The 21,132-nt window shown below is 50.1% G+C and overlaps 2 protein-coding genes across 4 annotated transcripts in view; one reads left to right on the top strand and one right to left on the bottom strand.

Annotated features, from left to right (window-relative positions):
* Window positions 1–1,308: 1,308 nt before the first annotated feature.
* On the bottom strand, window positions 1,309–4,109 carry UQCR10 (ubiquinol-cytochrome c reductase, complex III subunit X). The gene is given in 2 exon segments (NM_001129978.2): window positions 1,309–1,566; window positions 3,935–4,109. Coding segments are annotated over 2 exon segments (195 nt in total). The 5' UTR covers window positions 4,085–4,109; the 3' UTR covers window positions 1,309–1,521.
* Window positions 4,110–4,470: 361 nt separating this feature from the next.
* The window catches only part of ZMAT5 (zinc finger matrin-type 5), a 24,610-nt gene continuing 7,948 nt past the window's right edge, over window positions 4,471–21,132 (top strand). Inside the window, exons 1-4 of one of the 3 annotated variants that reach the window (XM_005670789.4) lie at window positions 4,471–4,530; window positions 10,665–10,734; window positions 15,346–15,500; window positions 20,899–20,961. In XM_005670789.4, coding sequence (XP_005670846.3) covers window positions 15,374–15,500; window positions 20,899–20,961 — 190 coding nt within the window. In that variant the 5' untranslated portion in view covers window positions 4,471–4,530; window positions 10,665–10,734; window positions 15,346–15,373. Of the gene's footprint in view, window positions 4,531–6,399; window positions 6,513–10,664; window positions 10,735–15,345; window positions 15,501–20,898; window positions 20,962–21,132 lie in introns of those variants that run through there. The other 2 variants (XM_084993606.1, XM_001929010.6) reach the window with 2 other exon arrangements.

Genomic DNA, 21,132 nt, shown 5'->3' with positions numbered 1-21,132 from the left:
TTGTCTTTTCAGGGCCACACTCGTGGCATACTGATATTCCCAGGCTAGGGGTCTAATTGGAGCTGTTGCTACCAGCCTATGCCAGAGCCACAGCAACGCCAGATCCAAGCCGCATCTGTGACCTACACCATAGCTCATGGCAATGCTGGATCCTTAACCCACTGAGCGGGGCCAGGGATTGAACCTGCAACCTCATGGTTCCTAGTCAGATTCGTTTCTGCTGCACCACGACGGGAACTCCTTAGTGGCCATCTTTAACCCCTGTAGTATTCTCTATTTGATGCTGAAGTCATTCTTAAAAATCTGAGTGAGGAGTTCCCACCTTGACTCAGAGGTAACAAACAGACTAGGAACCATGAGGATGCTGGTTCAATCCCTGGCCTTGCTCAGTGGGTTAAGGATATAGAGTTGCTGTGAGCTGCAGGGTAGGTTGCAGATAAGGCTTGGATCTGGCATTGCTGTGGCTGTGGTGCAGGCCAGCAGCTGTAGCTCAGATTCGACCCCTAGCCTGGGAACTTCCATATGCCTTGGGTGCAGCCCTAAAAGACAAAAGAAAAAAAAAAATCATAGAATGAAGCTTGACTTTGATTCAGGTCTTGCTTTGACTCCAAAACTGTACTACTTTGGCAGGTCGTGATTTCTCAAGGCCTTGACTACATCTTCATGAAGATACCTCTCAGGTGGGGCAAACTGGGCAATTCCTAGGGTCTCTCCTACCCCTGCATGGGATTCCCAACCTGACTCTTCCCCCTGTCAGTTCCAAGTGGTTGGTCCAGCTCTGGCCCAACCTCACTGAGCTCCAGGTAAAAGATGGCAGGCAGGTGAGTCACCCATCTCCCAGGACATATACCACACACAATTGCCTACAGCTCAACATAGCCCAGGACTCTCCAGGGCTACTCCCAGCCATGCTTCACATTTTCCAACATCCCTTACCACCATCAGGAGGTGAGCTATGGCCCAGAAAGCTATGCCAGCTTACCCAAAGCTACTCAGCAAATTAAAGTTAGAATGGAGACTAAACCCTCAGGCCCTGGTTTGATTCCCAGCAGGATCCACAGCGCTTCGCTATGAAGCCAGTTAGCTCTCCTCTGCATGACTTAAGAATGGAGTTATTGGTTTAGAAGCCAAAGCTGAAGATAACATTTCCAACCCGAGCTCATGACTTAAAAACTAGAATTCTTTGGAAGTTAATGGGAAACCCCAAATAATGGAATCTGCCCTTCAGAAGTTTGCAGAGAACTTTGAGGTCGTGTCAAATGTAAAGATCAGGTAGTTAAAACGCACCCGACACAAAAGCAGATCTCAGGGACAATTTACATTTATTTGTGATGATTCTAATCAAACTTCAAACATAGCAGAAGTTAAAGAGTCTGTCAGGTGAAGCCATTTCCTGCCAACAGCTAAAGGTGGTCCATGGAGAGTGACGTGAGCATCATCTTCAAGCCAAGGCCCTGGCTCCAGGCAAAGAGCTGATGGGTAGACCTGATCCTTCCGGCTGGGATGGGGGCCTCCAAGGAACTACTCCTTGTTCTCATACTTGTGCTTGATGTGTTTCCACAGCTTCTACATTTTAAAGACAAGAGCCACAAACTTAGTTTTGTCTCTCACATTTTACAACTACTGCCCTAGTCTCTAAAATAAAATAAGCCTGAGGGAGGGAGTTCCCTGATGGCCTAGTGGTTAGGACTCTTGCCGCTGCAGCCCAGGTTCACTCCCTGGTCTGGGAATGGAGATCCCACATCAAGCTGCTGCACGCCTGAGAGAAACATACAGCAATCCTGACAAACTGGATCCAGTGGGCAAAGTAGAAGCAATACTAGGCTTGATGTAAGTGTGAAGTAAGCGGGAAGGCATGATCTCATTTTACAGGAAACTCAGAGAAATTGAGTGAGTCACATGCCCCAAAGCACACAATTATTAAGAAGAGAGACTAGAAAATGTCTCATTTTCTTCAGCTTCAGGTATTACTCAAGAGGTCCTAAGTATACAGTCTCTAAATACTTTACAATGAAGCATTTTCTAAAATTTCCACAGACCTATGATCCTCGGGTAAGGAACTAGCTGGATTCTCATTCCTAAAAGCACAGAAGATGGGTGGGTTATGACAATGTACGGAGATGCTGCTGAAAATGGCCACATTTCCATCTGCTTGCAGATGAAACAGCAGCAGCACTTTCCTAAGGGCAGAAAGCTGCCCTGGCCACATGAAGTACATGAGTGGACTGAGCCTGCCTGGGTTGTAGGGCCAGACAGCTTCAAATTAAAAAGAGTGGAGTTCCCGTTGTGGCACAGTGGAAATGAATCCGACTAGTAATTATGACTGACCCTGCTCAGCGGGTTAAGGATCTGGCGTTGCCGTGAGCTGTGGTGTAGGTCACAGACATGGCTTGGATTTGGCTGTGTTGTGGCTGTGGTATGGGCTGGCGGCTACAGCTCCAATTCGACCCCTAGCCTGGGAACTTCAATATGCCGCAGGTGCAGCCCTAAAAAGCAAAAAATTAAAAAAAAAACAGGGCAGAACAGGGCTTATCTGTCCAAAACCTTCCCCAGTCTGAGCTTCAATTTTTAAGATTTTTTATTTTATTTTTTGGCCACGGTGTGCAGTGGCTTCTCATCGGATCACAGTTCCCAGACCAAGGATTGAAACAGCAATTTTTTGTTGTTTACAGCCGCAGCTGCGGCCTATGGAAGTCCCCAGGCCAGGGACTGAGTCCAGCTGCAGCTGAGACCAATGCTGCAGCTGTGGCAACATCGGATCCCTTAACCCGCTGTGTGGGGCCAGGAATCAAACCCACACCTCTGCAGTAACCCGAGGGCTACAGTCAGATTCGTGACCCACTGCACCACAGCAGAAGCTCCTGAAACCACGATTTAATGATATAAAGAATGCAGAGCACTTAGCTCAGTGCCTGGCACACAGTGAGTCTAAAAGGTGTTGTTTTTCTCTACCTTATGCTTCCACTTCCTCCTGAGGAATATAACAAATGCTATTTTTTGAGTTGGTACCACCTACTAGGTACTGTGGCACTTTGCCTAAATCTCAAATAATGCTCACAATAAGTCCCCGAAAGGAGTTTCCATCATGGCTCAGTGGTTAATGAATCTGACTAGAATCCATGAGGACGAAGCTTCAATCCCTGGCCTCCCTCAATGGGTTAAGGATCTGGCATTGCAGTGAACTGTGATGTAGGCCAGCAGCTACAGCTCCAATTGGACCCCTAGCTTCGGGTGCAGCCCTAAAAAAGCAAAAAACAAAAAAACAAAAACAAAACAAAAAACAAACCTCCCTGAGACAGTTACTATTATTATCATCTCTATTTCATAGATAAAAGTGAGAGCTTGCCCAACCTAATGCCACAGTTAAGTGATAAGGCCCAGTATTCCCACCCAAGATTCTCTGATTTCATACCCACCCCACCCTACTCAATGATTAAGAGTTATTAACCATTATTAATACCACCGCTGCCATCATGGAAAGACTTTGGAACCAAAAAATGCTACCTAAATGGCCACCCATAGTGTCTAAGGAGATGTCCTTTTCAGGACAGGTGCCTAATCAAATTTGCCCTTGTGACCCCCAGATGAGACAGAGGGGCCGGGGTCCAACCTTGACTCGCCACTGATTTCCTAGTGGTGTGACCCTAGCAAGTCTTTTGCTCTCACCTGGTTTTAGTTTAGGCTTCTGCAAATGGAGAAACGGGTTTGTGGCGTGGCAGGCAGCAATACTTAGAACCCCCGCATAGTGGGACCTATTGACCTCGTTTAACTTTTTAGGATTCACACCGGGGGTAACGCACAGACGGCAGTCTACAGACACAAGACGCCCAGGGTTTACCCCCTCCTTGTAAAGGTCGACTGAGTCCCGTCCCACCTCCACTCCCACTGTCACCCCTCGAAGGAACCCAAGGTCAGGGATGGCCCAGGCCCTCACCCCCTGGTTGATGTGTTCGTAGATCGCGTCCGCGCCTTGATCGAAGGCGCGCTCGAAGAATAGAGCGCCCACGGCGATCGTGAGGGCGAAGGTAGAGGTCCTGCGAAACAACAGGGAGTACAACCTCGCAGTCAACGTCGGGGCAGCCATGTTTGTCCGCTGCAGAACTAGCACCACCGCGCCTGCGCTTCGACCGACCTTTCCACAAAGGTCCTCAACGTGTAACGCTTTATGGGATTTGTAGTTCTTTTGAACTTGAGTGCTCGTCGTTTTGCACCATTGAAGTAACTGATGGCTTGTGAGCTATTAAAATCTCCTAAAATTCATACCACGACAGCCCAAGTCGTTTTGGTAAAATGTATTACCCAGTTTTTCTCCTCAATCATTTCTTGCTGATTGAATTTTTTTTAAAACTACAACGCCCAGAAGCCCTCGCGCTTCCTTCACCTCCTCCTACGCTGTCTTTGCTTTGATTCTCAAAGGTTTCTGGGAAGGGCGGGCTGATACTCCAGGAAGGACTACGAATCCCAGCAAGCAGTTCGCTGAACCAAGGCGCAGGAGGAGGAGTTGAGAGCCGTCGGGCGCCGCGGAGCCAGGTACTTTTTTTGGCGGGACGTCGAGTGGCGAGTTCTAGTCTTCCTCCCAATACGGAAGAACTTGAGCTCTTACGTTTAAGTCCGCGAGCCCCGCGGCGGGTCGCAGTGGATATAGGGGCAAGGCCTGAAATCCCAGTCCCAAGCTTGTCCCTCCTCCTATCTCCTCCGGCAGCCCCAAGTCCAGGGCTATAGTTGAAGCCTGTGGCAACAGTCAGCCTTTGCCGGGCCTCTGGGGAAGAGGCCATTCTGCCCATGCTTCCGTTTCCCCTCATCCCTGGGTTTCGCTGCAGACACCCCTGGCCTGGAAGGCGGGAGACCTAGATCCATTCATTCTCTCTTGGGAATGGAAATAGCAGGACTTTGGAGCACTAAGGACGTCCAGCAATTGTTTTCTGAGCGCTGGGCCATGAGCTGGAGACCCAGCGGGGAATACGTCCCAGCTTTTGGGGAGCACCCATTTTACAGTGTGTGGGAGGTGCGATAATGACAGGTAACGCTTTGAAGAGCAGAAAAAAGGTTGATTGGGGAGGGGGTGGTTGTGGTAATATTTTAGCTAAGGTTCCCCAAGGTGACACTTAACCCTAAACCCAAATGGATATAGCTATTCGAACAGGAAAACGTCGTGCAAGGCCTTGAGGCTGCTGCGGTCCTGAGGTGTTTGAAGGAAACAATTTGAGTGGACTATGAAATAGGCTCGGGTCAGGTCATATCTGGTCTTCTAACCCGTGGTGAAGGGTCGTTTTTTTTTCTAAATTGCACGCGGAAGCCACTGAAGGGTTTTAAGCTGGGATGTGAGGCAACCTAATTTACGTAACAGTAGCAGCGGTCATCATTTCTGGCTGCTCTCTGGAGAACTGACTGAAAAGGAGGAGCTACTGTGAGGGGTCAGTGGAGGCAGGGTGGTAATTTAGATTAGGGTGTGAGTTAGAGTAATGATGGGTTTGGGATGTATTTGGGAGGTGGGACAAACAGAACAAGCTGACAGATGCATATAAAGTATAAAGGAAAGAGGAATTGAAGATGACATCTAAGTTTTGTTTGTTTTTCTTTCTTTTTTGGCCATATTTGCAGCATATGGAAATTCCCGGATTAGGTGTTGAATCAGAGCTTCAGCTGTGGTCCATACCATAGCCACTGCAACACCGAATCTGAATCCGAGCTGCATCTGTGACCTATGCCTCAGCCCACTAAGCTAGGCCAGGGCTCGAACCATAATCCTCACGATGCTATATTGGGTTCTTAACCCCATGCAGCACAATGTGAACTCTGACATCTAAGTTTTGACTTAAGCAACTTAAAATCAGCCAGATGATCTTAAGTTCTATTGGTCTACGTTAAGTTTGAGCAGCCCCTTAGACATCAAATGGAGATGTCCAGAGGCTAATAGGGATTTAGATCTGGAGTTCAGAGAGGCCTGGAGCCTGAGATAAAAGGTGTGGCATTAAAAACCAAGAACTGGATTCAGAGGCCTGGATCAGCCTTGTAAAAGCAACAGTAGGAGTTCCCGTCGTGGTGCAGTGGTTAACGAATCGGACTAGGAACCAGGAGGCTGCAGGTTCGACCCCTGGCCTTGCTCATTGGGTTAAGGATCCGGCATTGCCGTGAGCTGTGGTGTAGGTTGCAGACGCAGCTCGGATCCTGCGTTGCTGGTGTAGGCCGGCAGCTACACCTCCAATCAGACCCCTAGCCTGGGAACCTCCATGTGCCATGAGAGCAGCCCTAGAAAAGGCAAAAAGACAAAAAAATTAAAAAATAAAAATAAAAATAAAAGCAACAGTGTTGCCTGGTTAGGGGACTGGGAGGGAAAATGTGAAATGCTCCACCTCCATGATCAGTTATCCTTACTGTAGTTATTTTCTATTTTCAAAGCATCCTGATAGCCCCTTGAGGCAGGAAGTTGGGAAGCTTCTGGGAGAAAGTACTTACATCTCACTGACAACCAATCTAGGTGATGGGAAGTTCAAAGGAAGAAGGAATTTTAGGTGAGATGGGTAGGGAAACCACAGGGAGTTAAGGTGTGGCTTGTTATATTTTATTGTCTTTTTAGTTAATTCTCATTTGGGAGCAACAATTTGTAAAAAATCTGATTTTCTTCTTTTTTCTTTTGTCTTTTTGGGGCCGCACCCATGGCATATGGAAGTTCTCAGGCTAGGGGGTCAGAGCTGTAGCCACTGGCCTACACCACAGCCACAGCAACACAGGATCTGAACCGCATCTGTGACCGACACCACAGCTCACAGCAACACCAAATCCTTAGCCTACTGAGCAAGGCCAGGAATCGAACTGGTGTCCTCATGGATACTAGTCAGACTCATCTCCGCTGAACCACAACAGGAACTCCAAAAATCTAATTTTCTTTACACCATCAATTTCAACTTAGAAATTATTATTCTATACATAAATCTAGAAAATAAGAAAAATGACCTTAACTTTCTCTTTGATTAATGTTTGAACATTCAGCTCTATCTTCAGCTCAATTACATTCTCTTACACATTTAATTCCACTTATACATTTAGCATATTTGATTTTCTTTTTAAGTACTTCAGATACATAACCTAACAAGCATAATTTCCCCCAGAGTACTCTTTTTTTTGGCCTAGCCCGGATCCTTAACCTGCTCTTAATACTACAAGAGAACTCCTCCCCCTGAATACTTAAACAGTCACTAGAAAATCTAATAAGTTAAATGTACAAATGTAATGAATCTGAGGTTCTTGTAAACAATTCAATACTTTTGACAGGGAGTTCCTGTTGTGGTGCAGCAGAAGTGAATCTGACTAGTATTCATAAGGATGTGGGGATTCAATCTCTGGCCTTTCTCAGTGGGTCAGGAATCTGGCATTGCCATGAGCTGTGGTGTAAGTCGCAGACACAGCTCAGATACCATGTTGCTGTGGCTGTGGCGTAGGCTGGCAGCTGCAGCTCTGATTCGACCACTATGGCCTGGGAACTTACATGTGCCACTGGTGTGGCCCTAAAATGCAGGAAAAAAAAAAAAAAACTTTTAACAGACTTAAATTTTCTTGTCAGTTTTTCTCAGTTTTGGGGGTCAAAAAATACAGGCTCCATGTCAACAAATTAAGATATAAAGTTCCTGTCGTGGCTGAGTGGGTTAAGAACCTGACAGTGTCTGTGAGGATGTGGGTTTGATTCCTGGCTTTGAACAGTAGGTTGAGGATCTGGCCTTGCCGCAAGCTGCAGCATAGATCAAAGATGCGGCCCAGGAGTTCCCGTCATGGTGCAGTGGTTAACGAATCTGACTAGGAACCATGAGGTTGCGGGTTTGATCCCTGGCCTTGCTCAGAGGGTTAAGGATTCGGCGTTGCCGTGAGCTGTGGTGTAGGTTGCAAATGCGGCTCAGATCCTGAGTTGCTGTGGCTCTGGCGTAGGCCAGCAGCTACAGCTCCGATTGGACCCCTAGCCTGGGAACCTTCATGTGCCACGAAAGCAGCCCACGAAATGGCGAAAAGACAAAAAAAAAAAAAAATGCGGCCCAGATCCAGATCCAATGTGGCTGTGGTATGGACCACAGCTGAAGCTCTGATTCAACCCCTGGGTTGGGAGTTTCCATATACCACAGGTGTGACTTTAAAAAGAAGAAAAATTAGGATATGGGAGTACCCTTAGTAGCTTTTCTAGCATGCTAGGTGCTTTTAATCTGCACCCAGATTAAAGCTAACCCCTTAACTTAAAATCATAAGTTTTTTATCAATTACTGACATACAGCTTATCAGTTACCTAACTACATATTTTAACTTTTATATTTTAAATTTGAATCACAATGCTTTTCTGTTATATACTCAAATGTCAGATTCTTTTCAATGTGATACTTCTATACCAAGTATACACTGATGATTAATAAACTTAGGACAGGAACATTAATACAATGAGTTTGATTTAAGCTACTACCTCTATTTTCAATTCTGAACTTCCCTGGGGTGTGACAGGACACTTAGCCAGTAAGAAAACGGTTTTATCCACTCTAACGTATTGTGCTTAGCATTCCAACCAAGTCGGGGTTACCATTTTCAGTGCACGGAGGTTGTTCATAGTCTGACCAATTTCTGACTGGGACACAAGTTTGGGAGCTGTGTCTACTCAGAGAATTGCTGGGCCCCTCTCCAGATCTACTAAGTCAGAATTCCTGAGGATCTGATTCAGGAGACTTCATTTTTTTTTAATCAGTTGTTCTGGACATTTTAATTTGTTTATTAAATTTTATTGAAATATATTTGATTTACAGTGTTATGTACACTTCTGCTATACAGCAAAGTGACTCAGTTATATATGTATATATCTTTTTCTTATTCATTATGCTTTATCACAGGATATTGAATATAGTTCCCTATGCTATACAGTAGGACCTTGTTGTCTATCCTACATATACTAGTTTGCATTTGTTAAACTCCCAATCCTTCCCTCCCCACACCCACCTTGCAAGCGCAAGTCTGTTCTCTTTGTCTGAGTCGATATTTCATTTGTGTCTTTTTTTTTTTTTTGGTCTTTTTGCGTTTTCTAGGGCCGCACTTGCGGCACATGGAGGTTCCCCGGCTAGGGATCTAATCGGAGCCATAGCCACCAGCCTACGCCAGAGCCACAGCAACATGGGATCCGAGCTGCGTCTGCAACCTACACCACAGCTCACAGCAACGCCAGATCCTTAACCCACTGAGCAAGGGCAGGGATCGAACCACTGCGCCACAAGGGGAACTCCTGTGTCGTATTTTAGACTCCACATGTAAGTGATGGCATATGGTAGTTGTCTTTCTCTGCCTGACTTACTTCACTTAGTGTGATAATCTCTCCGTCCATCCATGTTGCTGCCATATGTGTGTTGAGCAGTATCGGCTCGCAGGCACTTCGCTAAGCACCTAGCATTCAAGACTCAATCCTCATGATACTCTTTTGAAATAGTCTTATTACCCCCATCTTCCAGATGAGGCTCAGAGGGGAGATAGTTTGCTGAGTTTCCCAGGCAAGGTTGAGATTCAGACTGGGGTTGAGTGGCTGGAGTAAGGATGGGCTTGGATGGTCTGTGTGACTTTGGGCAAACTCTCTCCTTCTCTGTTCCTCGGTCCATCATCTGCTACGTTAGACCAGCATTTCTCCGAGTGTGGTTTGTGGACTGTGCGTCAGGGCCCTCTTAGATCCCAGCACTGTCCCAGACCTGCTGAGTTAGAAATTGCTGTGGGTGGGGCCCCTACTGCCTCACACTGCTGGGAGTAAGGTGTGTCACCTTACTCCAAAGAGGTGAACATATGCAGGAGGTCAGGATGAGAAAGCTGTGTGGGTGATACAAAACACCAGAGCATCTGAGGGAGACCCTTCACATATTGGGGCTCCTATCAGGGGAGACATCTGGGTCTTCTTGGCGCTTCTGTTGGAGCTGGGTCCTGAGCGGGCAGTCTGTAGGCCGCCTGCCTGGAGCAGTTCTGATGCCACTGACTCCAGATGGTGGGCATATGTGGCGCTGGGACATTGCCATGCTCCTAGTGGGCGTGCAATAAAGCCATCCTCTGGCTGAGGTTTGTTGTTTACCTGGGGACTGGCAGTGCCATAATTAGAAGAAATGACAGGTGAGCTGGAGGGCAGCATGTGGTGAGCACAAGTCCTGGATAATTACAGTGTGCATTGCAGCCCCTGGCCACAGCCGAGCTGTTGGCTTATTTTAGCCTTGTGCCAAAGTCAGCTCTGTACCCGAGATGCACGTGGTGAAAGGAACCAAGAATATCAACAAAGCACAAATGTCTGCCTGGTGACAGCGTCGAGGTGGAGCCATGGGGTGGGGAGAGAAAGGGTCCTGGGTCAGCCAGGCCTTAGTGTGAGTTCTGGCTCCAGGGTGCCTTAGCATGTACGTGGCTTCACAGCATCGCAGGTGAGGACTCCCTAAGGGGTTAGGGAGTGCCCTCAGCACCACTGGCCCACCCACAGCACTCAGTTGATGAATTGTCCTTATCAGTGTCTTTACCAGCCATGGCTTTGAGCAGATTAGGAGTATTTCTGAACTTGTTTCCTTATCTACGAAATGGACTCCCTGATATCAACTTAGAGGGCCTGTAAGGATGAAATAAGAGAATGCCTGGAATACAGGCATCAAACCTGATTCTCTTTTCTTCCCTCTTCCACCCCACAGTGTCTCAACTTGCTGGTAACCTTCTCCTTGAGCTTCTCCAAGGTGCCTCAGGCTAACGAGTGTGCTCAAGGTCAGTGGAGCAGGGCTCATGGACTAGGTCAATAGAATAGGCTCTGCTAGAGATGGAAGCCCTCCAGGGTCGGTGGGGATGGCAGTGAGAGACCTGCCTTTGGGGCCTTCTGTATCTCTCTCTTTATCCTCAGCCGGGTCCACAGATTCAGGCTCATGGAAAAGAGGGCCTGGGAGCCATGAGCAGAGGGTGGGCGGCTCTCTCGCTCATTCCAGCACCAGTAATGCGTGTGAGCCTCTGTTCTGGTACAGCAGTTGGACAGACAGAGCTCTCAGCCCTCATGGCGCCTGTGTTCTGTTGGGGAAGCCGCTCAGGTGACAATAAATCAGTGTGTGAGACGAGCGATGGAAAACAGAGCAGGTGGTGAGGGAAGCAGGAGTGTCTGCCACTGTGACTCTGGCTGCAGTTTCAAATCAGGTGGTCAGGACAAGCTCATAGGGAGGGAGAGGGAGCCTCCTGGATGATCATGGTGACAGCAGTAACAGCCTCCCTTCTCTGCTCTGGTGAATTCACCGCAGCAACGGGGTCCCTGTTTTATAGCTAAGGACAGACTCCAGGAGATGAAATAAATTTCCAGAGGTCACTCAGCCAATAAGGGGCAGAGCTAGAATTCAAACCCAGGCCTGTGTGACCCCAGAGGGTGGTCCCATTGGCCTCACCCTCTGCCCCTTGCCCATGAGGAACCCACTTGTCAGCTGGCGAAGCTCCAGGGAGCCAGCAGATGCTGGTGCAAGCGTGGACTTGGTCTCTGGGAATGGGTGGTGGGTGGCACCGCCTGTGTTCTTGGTGAGGCATTGGTGCCGGATGGCTCTGTGTGCAGGACAGGGCCTTGCTTATAGGCTGCTGAGCCTTGGAGGATGAGGATGACTCACAGCAGAGAGGGCCAGCTTAGTCAGCACCCCGTGCTAGTGTCTGGGCACCGGAGAGACATCCAGCTGTCCCCACCCCCGTCCCCGACCTCCCATTCAGGGCTGCCAAGTGCAGTGGCGCAGGTTGTACCTTGCTTGTGCAAGGACTCCTGGCTGAGAGGTGAGGCAGAGTGAAACACACACTGCTTGCCAAGCTGTGTGTCTGGCCCAGTGCTGTATCTGTCCAGAGGATTCTGCAGCCGCACCTTTTCCTAGTCTGTGCTAAGGCTCCAGAGCAGGAGGGAGTTGTCAGGAGCCCTAGAAGTTCACACCTGGGCAATGCCTGGGTGAGGTCATCTTGCTGCAGTCCAGCTCCTGCCCAGGAACAGGGTCTCTGCCTCCATGGGGTAGGCAGGAAGTAGATAGGAAGTGCTGGCCCCTTTAAAGCACGTCTGCTCCCCTAACACCATTCTTGGACACTGGGGGCTCTGAGACCTGCTGTGCAGGCAGGAGCCTTAGCCTGCCAGAGGGGCTAAGGTTCAGTCCCACCTCTGCCTTGTGCTGTGTACTCTGGGCAACTCACTTTCCCATTCTTGGCCTCACTCTCCTCATCTGTGGTATGGACCAGTTGACCACAGAGGTCATTTGGACACTGATATCCTGTTCCTTGTTCAGAGTCTCTGTTTTCTGAAATACAGGCTTTTTGGAGGTCAATGATAATGATGGTGATGACGGCCAGTGTTTCTCGAGGGCCTCCTGTGGGCCAGGCTCTGTGCTAAGTGATGTGTGCATGTGTCTGATCTGATTCTCACAGCAACCCTGGAGGTAGGCTCTGTTATTATCCCAGTGTATGTAGGAGGAAACTAAGGTCAGGTGCTGACTGCTGGAGCTCAGGGACTTAGAAAGCAGTGGCTTGGATTTAAACCTGGATGGTCTGGAGAGGTCCTTAGAGATCGCCTGGGCTAGCTGCTCATCTCCTGCTTCACAGGTGGGGAAAATGAGGCCTAGGGAGAGCAAGTGATGGAGCCACAGCCTCACCTGGTAGAGCTGGCACTAGAGACAAAGTCCTTGACCCATCCTGGATGGCTGAACACTTCCTCTGTGCCAGATGGGGGTGGCCTGGGTGGGTGTGCTGCCACAGTGGCCCTTGGCTGAGGCTGTGTGCCCCCTATGGTTTGTGCCTGTGAGAGAGAGGGGAGAACATGAACACACACGGATACACACAGCTCAGCCCTGAGGGGCTCAGCATTTGAATCAGTGTTTCGGCAGGTTGGGGAGGGGGGTGTGATGGTTATTTCCTAGTGGGTTGGTGGGAGCCCCAGGAATGAGGAGACCTTTCTTGACCTTCCTGGATGTGTCGTCTGGGGCATCTCACCTCTGTGAGCCTCCTTTTCCTCATTCCTAAATGGGGTTATAATATATTCTTTGTGCGGTTTGAAGGAGCCACGTGGTCCTGGGTGTGTAGTGAGTGATTAATGAAGGAAAGCTGTCATAAGTATGATTTGTTAGAAATGATTGTAAGTGATCAGGAGCTTGGGCTCTAGAGCCATCCTGCCTGGGTTCCCAGCCCAGCTCGGCTGCTTTCTAGCAGCCTCCCTTCTTGGAGCCTCACTGCCCTCATCTGAAACCTCACAGGTTGTCCTAAGGATTAAATGAGATGCAGTGTGAAGATTTTAGCCCAGTGCCAGCACACAGTAGGTGCTCAGCGAGTCATCATGTAACATTTATTGAGCACCTGCTCAATGCCAGCGATTCTTAGTGTCATTTGTTTGCTATTACTCTATTATTAATAATTTGTTTGGGTTAGTGAACTTCTGTGTGCTGCTCCCTAAGCTGTCAGCCAGTCAGTGGGACCCATGGCCCCACATTTCTGCAGTGAAAGTAGAGGCCTGGAGAGGTCCAAGGTCACACAGCTGGCTTCAGTGCCCTGTGAGGTTTTGTGCAGCTAAGTCTGCCGCAGAGCCACTGTTCATCTCGTCTCCGGAGGAATGCCCCTCCCACCGCTCTGCCCCTCCCCATTACTCTCAGAGCCAGCAGCTCCCCCGAGCTTCAGGCTTCGTGAATGGCTTGGTTAAGCGCTCGGCCGTTAAATGTTCACCTCTTACAATTTCAATCCAATTCCTATAAGTTTATTGGCAAGACGAGGTGTATTAGAGCTGCCAAATTTAATATGTCGAGTCCGTGTGTCTGGGATGCAGCTTCTCAGCAGTAACAGGAGAAGAGAGGTTTTAATACATTTTCATTTTGAATGACTATCTGTTCCCGATCCCATTACAGTCCTTGACTTAATGGCTGCTGTCCCTGCCTGCCGCAGGAACGGCTTTCTCCATCGCCTGTCTGGCTGCCTGGACGGTCCAGGGGCTTGTCTCTGTTTCTCCCCCTTCTCTTTTCCTAGATGCATTCCCCCATCTGTCTGCCCTGGGGATCAGGTCTCAGCTTTAACTGTATTTACCAGATCCTGGGAGTCTGGGGCTTTTGCTGCTCACCTGGGCTGCTACCTCTTGACCTTGGGAAAATCGCTTTCCTTCCTCCTTTGGGCCTCAGGAACCTACTCTGGGGAATGAGGGCTCAGACTATAGGACCTGAGAGGGGAGGGCTATTCTGGGATCAGCCTTTGCAGCCTTGGTTGTCCCGAGTAGACCCATTCGTGTTCTGGTCTGTGACAGCAAACAAGAGGACACAAGAACTGGCCATGAGCCTGTGGCTGCAGATCTCCTCGGTCAGGAGTGGCAGCCATGGTCACCTTGGGGTGAAGACCCTGAAAATTCTCATTTCCCTCTGTGATTGCCACCTGAGTGTTAGATTTATCTCCTTGGGAAGCTGTAGAAGATCGGGCATCAGCAGCAGGATTTTAGGGCACCTGGGTTTGCCTTCTGCTTACCAGCTGTGTAACCTTGGGCAAATCCCTTCCTGTCTCCAAACATCGGTTTTCCCATAAGGAAAACGGGAACTAATTCATCTGCTCAGCAAATACTTGGTTCCCTACTCTTGTACCATGCACCACTCTCAGTGCTGGAGCTTCAGCAATAAAAACAAAACAAAAATATCCCAGCACTCATGGTTTTTATTCCTGTCAAAGGAAAAAGATAACAAGCGTAATAAGTAACTTATTCCTTCAAAGATGAACGAGGCAGGGGATGGGGAAAGCTAAGTGTAGGGTTTTGCAATTTTAAACAAAGTGGTCACGGGAGATTACTGAGAAGGTAGTATTTGAGGTTGAAGGAGTCAAGTGAGCAAGTGTGGCAGATATGGGGGAGAGCACCCTGCCAAGGGAACAGCAGGTGCAAACGCCAGGGGTAGGTGTGTGGCCGGCGTGTGCGAGGAGTAGAGGAGAGGCCTGTGGGGTCAGCATGGAGAGAACAGGAGAGAGGAGAGTGGAGGTGTGGGGTAGGGGCTGTCCAGAGAGGGGAAGGAAGTAGTTTTCCAGCCTGGCTGCATCTGAGAACTCCATGGGGAGCATTACAAAATGCTGATGCCCAGGCCATATCCACTGTGGTTCTGCTTTAACTGGCCTAGGGGAGAAGCTGGCCCTCAGAATTGTTAAAAGGCCCATCTGGAATGAGGCCTCTCAGGCCATAAGTATCAGCCCACGTGGTTCCTCATGGGCTGTCATGGGGTTTAAAGAAGAGGGTGTGAGTAAGCAGGACCATGCTTATGAGGCACAGACCTGGCCCTCAGGGAGAGCTCGGGTGGGTGGTTGTGCCGCAGGCTTTGATGGTGGCGTTTCCTCCATGCCCTGACCGAGTGCTCTGTGACTTCCTAGGCGGCAGCGGCTCCCAGTGCAGGTGACCATGGGAAAGCGTTACTTCTGCGACTACTGTGACCGCTCCTTCCAGGACAACCTCCACAACCGCAAGAAGCACCTGAATGGGCTACAGCACCTCAAGGCCAAGAAGCTCTGGTATGACATGTTCCGAGGTGGGTGCCTTGGGCCTGGCTGACAGAGCCGTGCCTTTCCATTCTTTTTTTTTTTTTTTCTTTTTACAGCTGCACCTGCAGCATATGGAAGTTCCTGGGCCAGGGGCCAAATCAGAGCTGTTAGCTGCCAGCCTACACCACAGCCACAGCAACACTGGATCTGAGTTGCATCTATGACCTACACCACAGCTTTTGGCAAAGCTGGCTCCTTAACCCACTGAGCAAGGCCAGGGATCAAACCTGCATCACAAGAGATAACGTTGGGTCCTTAACCCACTGAGCCACAAAGGGAACTCCCCTTCCGTCTTTCTTGTCACCAAACCAGGAAGCCCTGAGGGCCAGTGACAGTCCTCTGTTGAGAGAAGGCCTGGGCTGCCGGCCACAGGAGCAGATGGGCCCTCAAGGGGGCAGTTGGAGGGCGAGGTCCTTCCTCCAGTAGCCCTAACTGATGCCTTGCCAAGCCCTGAGACCCCTTGCCAGGCTCTGACAGAAGCTTGCTAGGTTCTGGGGACACTGTGGCTGGGAAGATGGCCTGTCTAAGGAGCTGATGTTTAAGATCATGGCTGAAAGGTAGGGAAAAGCCAGTGCACCATTCTGGGCAGAGGGCAAAGCACCAGCCGCTCCCAGAACAGGAGAGAGAGGGTGTAGCCGGGCACAGAAAGGGGAGGCGGCTGGTAGGCGCCAAAGCTGGCCCCAGGACCAGAGCCAGATTGTGCAGGTCTGCAGAGGCCACAGCAAGGGGGCTGGATTGTCCTGCTGGAGGAGGGCAGCCTTTAAAGGGCTGTAGGCAGCCACTGATGTGACCAGAACTGCAGTTACCAGCGATGGCTGACTGCTCCTGAGTCGGGGGTGCCATCAGTGGTTGTCGAATGACTTACTGTTGAACAACTGAGCTGTTTCTGGGGAAGGCTTCTCAGAGCAGGTGTGACTGGGACAAAGGAGCTAAGGCCAAAAGCACCTGGCAGGGGCCTGGCACCCAGAAGCACTCACTGGAGGGGAGCTGCAGCTGCTGCTGCCATTAGACACACACTGAGCAATGACACTGGATGGATAGAGAGGGAGTGTGGCAGTGGGGCTGGGTGACCAGGAGCTCCTGGAATGAGCCAGGGCAGGGCCTATGCTCCTGAGCTGGGGTGTAGGATCCCAGGACAAGGCCCAGAGGCTGCGAGGAAAGAGCTGAGTCCCAGCAGCTCAAAATGGGAGACAGAAACAGAGAGTTCCCTGGTCTGAGTCTGTGACTCAGATTCACAAGAAGAAAGGAGGCATTTATTGGGTGCCTGATGTTTGCCAGGTGCCTTCCATGGTTTGTCATTTGCTTTTCTCAGTAACCCTGTAAGGCAGCAGATCTCAACCCTTTGAGTTAGGATCACTTAGAGACCTTGAAACAAAAAATGCTAATCACCTGACCCCATCCCAGAGTCACATTTGGGCTGGGGTCCAGGTGGGTAAGGGAGGGTGGCCAGGCCTCTCAGCAGACCAGGCATGGGAGTGGGGGCTGTGGGGAATGAAGTAGCAGAGGTGTCTCTCAGGTACCTGGGAGGCCTCTGACCTTGGTATCAGTTAGACATCCCCCAAGTCCATTAGGGCTTGTGATCTGGCATGGAGCTTAGGCCAGGTGGAGATAGGCTAGGTATCCTGGTCTTTGTTCCTAGTCCCAGACTCTTACCCAGGAATAGCTGGGCCTTTGGGTACAGGGTTGATAAGAAAAAGGTTATGGAGTTCCTGTTGTGGCTCAGCAGGTTGAGAACCCAACTAATATCCATAAAGATGCGGGTTTCGATCCTTGGCCCTACTCATTGGGTTAAGGATCCAGTGCGGCCACGAAGCTATGGTATTACCTTGCAGGTGCGGCTTGGATCTGGTGTTGCTGTGGCTATGGCTGTGGTGTAGGCCAGCAGCTACAGCTGTGATTCCACCCCTGGCCTGGGAACTACCATATGCTGCAGACGTAGCCCTAAAAATAGAAAACTTTTTTAAAAAAGGGTTCCTGTTGTGGTGCAGTGAAAACAAATCCAATTAGGAACCATGAGGTTGTAAGTTCGATCCCTGGCCTTGCTCAGTGGGTTAAGGATCTGGAGTTGCCACGAGCTGTGGTGCAGGTTGCAGACTCGGCTCAGATCTGGCGTTGCTATGGCTGTGATGTGGGCCAGCAGCTATAGCTCTGATTTGACCCCTAGTCTGGGAACCTCCATATGCCACAGGTACAGCCCTAAAAAGCAAAAAAAAAAAAAAAAAGAAAAAAAGAAAAAAAAAAGAGAAGAAAAAGAGGAAGAAGAGGGTTATGAAAAGATGAAACAGTGGGTGCCATGAGCCCCTTGTCATGAGAGGGGTCCCAGCATCTTCTCACATCCCAGCCATGTTCATTCTTTAAAACAGCTCTTCAGGGAGTTCACCTTGTGGCTCAGGAGTTAACAAATCTGACTAGGATCCATGAGGATGCAGGTTTGATCCCTGTCATTGCCGTGAGCTGTGGTGCAGGTTGCAGGTATGGCTCTGATCCAGCCTTGCTATGGCTGTGATGCAGGCTGGCAACCACAGCTCCGATTTGACCCCTAGCCTGGGAACCTCCATATGCCACAGGTGTGGCCCTAAAAAGCAAAAAAACAAAACAAACAAAAAAACCCCAGCTCTTCGAAGGAGACTAGAAAGGCCAGGGAACCCCACTTATAAGTGGTGACTTTTGAAATCCAAAAATCCAGACCAGTGGCTCCCCTGGTTCCCAAGCTGGCACATGAACTTTTTCTGCTTCCTTGAGAGGCTTCCCAGCTCACCTGAGCAACTGTACAGCACAGACTCTGGGGAGGTACATAGTACCCCAGCCTGGGCTAGAATGCAATACCCCTTCTGCTCCCGGCTTCATGGCCTTAACCCTCAGAGGGACGGATGAACCATCTGCCTCTGCCAGGACAGGATTGCTGATGTCAGTCCCAAGGTGTCACTTGCTAACACATGTTTAAACAGCTGTAACAACAGTACCCCCTCCCAGGGAGGGACAAGTGCGCAGTAATTTCATGATGACTGTATGGCATGTAAAGATCTACTAAGTAGGAATGATGCCTACTGGTACACAAGAGGCTTGGCTTGGGCGCTTTATCTCATGGGCTTTTTCATTCAGCCAACACTTGGTGAGCACTTAGTATGTCCTTGGCTCCTAGAGAGGCTCTGAAGACTTAAAGAAGAATAAGTCAGGGCCCCACTCCTAAGTGACCTTACATCCAGTTACACCAGTATGTTCTGCTCAGGCCTCCATGCTCTGCTGACTTTTCCCTCCAAGCTCCAGCCACACTGGCCACTGCAAGTACCATCCCCTCTGTGGGCCTGCCCTTCCTGCTGTCCTCTCCACCCCCAGAGAGTCCTCCAGGACACCCTGGTCGACCCCTGGGCCAGGTCAGGTCCTTTGGCCGCATGCTGGCTGTTTACCCCATTATATCTGCATGGATTAGAGTGATTGTTGGAGTGAAAGGAAGGACCAGGTCTGACTTGTCTCCGCTAAATCCTCATCCTGGCGTGGTGCCTGGCACACAGGACGTGCTCAGTAAATGTTTGTTAGGTGAATGTCTCAATGGATGAGCAAACAAAGCCAGGGCAGCAGAGCAGCTGTTAATTTTGCGAGCTTAAGTGAGAAGGACCAATGGGGTCAGATCACGAGGAGCCTTGAACGCCAGGTGGAGGAGCATGCCTTCTCTGTGCAGGGCCAGGGCTGGGGGTCCTCAGTCCTGGGTATGCTTCACAATCACTGAGAAGCTGTTAAAAATTCTCACGCCCTCCCCTCAGATGAATTGAAACAGAACCTGAGGAAGATGGGCTTGGGCTTTGTGTATCTGAAAAGCTGCCTAGCGATTCTGCCCTGTAGCTGGAGTTGAGGGCCACCAGCCAGATCCTGGGCAGCCTGGAACTCTTCTCCTGTATTGAGCCACCTTGCCAGGACCCCTTGTCTAAGACTCAGACACAGCCCCCTTCCAGTTTAGCTGTCCTACCCCCTAGGAGGCATTGTCCACCCGCCCTCCCCCAGCCCAACCCCTGGGGAAAGCCTCTGGCACCAGCTGGGTGAGCTGAGTCTCACAAGCCGAGTGTTGACAGTTGGACCCCTCCACACTGCTGGCCGCACCCACGCTCCTGCAGGCCACTCTGGGGAGTGAGTCCTCTGATAACCAACTCCTGACCCAGCAGCCCAGCCCTGAGGGGGTGAGGAGCCCCATCTGCGTCAGCTACTCACCAGCTACCATGAGATGAGTAACCACATGGGAAAGGCTGGGGGCTTGAGACCCACAGACCAGGCTACAGACCTGGCACTTCCTAACTGTGTGCCCTCTTTCCCTGTGTGGACCTCAGTTTTCTTGTCTGCAAAATGGGATGTTAGCAAGTATGGTGGGCCTGTGAGGAAGAAATGAATGAGAAGGGGTTCCCGTTTATTGAGCGTTCACTTCAGAGGCTCTCAGCCCAGCCTGCATGGTGGCATCTCCAGGGGACCATGGTGCTGAGGCTGCTTCCAGTCCCATCTTCCCTGCAGTTCTGACGTGGGGCCTCCTCTGCCCAGTGCTCCCCATCCAGCATCTTATTAAATGTTCCCAGAAACCCTCCTGGGTGAGACACTTTTTCTCCCATTTTACATATGGGGAAACCAAGACTTGGAGAGATTAGACAGCCGGCTTGTGATCCTGTGAACTTGGACTCCGAAGCCCATGGTCTTTCTTTCACCCCAGCAACTTCTAGCAAAGGCAGTGGATGGATGGGGAGAGTGCACAGCCCAGGCCTGGCCTCTCCCTCCTCCAGGGTGACACTGGGGTCTCAGTCAGGGCACCTTCCTCATGTGTCTCACCCATTTAGGATTTTGACTCCTTGATTCCTCGCCCACCAAGAAACACATAAAATTTAAGCCATAGTTATGTGATGAAAAAAAAGTAGGGAAAATCGAAGGAAACCAGGGTTAAGGTTTGTATCCAGGATTGCCGGGAAGTCCTGTTGAGGCCACAGCTGGTGTGAGAGGGCAGTGGAGGGTGGTGGATTACAGCCTGGGCCATGGAGCGATGCCCTGGTGTTTACTCGTGGACTTCTTCACTTTTTATTTTGAAATAATTCTGGAGACCCACGAAGTTGCAAAAATAGTACAAGGTTTTCTTCTGGTACCAGGATATTAAAAAAAAAAACCCTTCCCAGGTGATCATTTTGCAAAGTTAAGAGTCTCTGACCTAAAATCTGGTCCTTGCTCTCAGCTGGGTCTGGGTAAGGTGGGTGAGGTGGAGGTCACCTGAACCTCGGATCCCTCTGCCCAGCGTCTCTGCCATGGTGATACCCTCTTATATTCCTCCCTGGATGAAGAGCTCTTCCTTCCCCAATCTTGGTCATAGGAAGTGCCTGTGTGCAGCTCCAGTCTGAACCTGCTCCTCTCTCCTCTCAGATGCAGCTGCCATCTTGCTGGATGAGCAGAACAAGCGGCCCTGCAGGAAGTTTCTACTGACAGGTAAAGTGTTCCACTCAGTTCAGGCTCCCCAGAAGGCCCAGCATGCCTGGTCTGGTCTGCTTGGGCCTCTGCATAGTCTCTCTCTCCCTGGTTGTCATCCTGAGCCCACTCTGTGTCCTTGGTGCATCAGCTGACTTGACGTAGTCCACAGGGGCCTTCCCTTGGGATTGA

The sequence above is a fragment of the Sus scrofa genome, chromosome 14, assembly GCF_054392235.1.
Source record: "Sus scrofa isolate SSC_HxYL_T2T_F1_AM1 chromosome 14, Sscrofa_HxYL_maternal_Yorkshire_Landrace_v2.0, whole genome shotgun sequence".
Taxonomy (NCBI): Eukaryota; Metazoa; Chordata; class Mammalia; order Artiodactyla; family Suidae; genus Sus; species Sus scrofa.
Note: the sequence above shows the minus strand (reverse complement) of the source record. Positions and strands in the feature narration are given on the sequence as shown.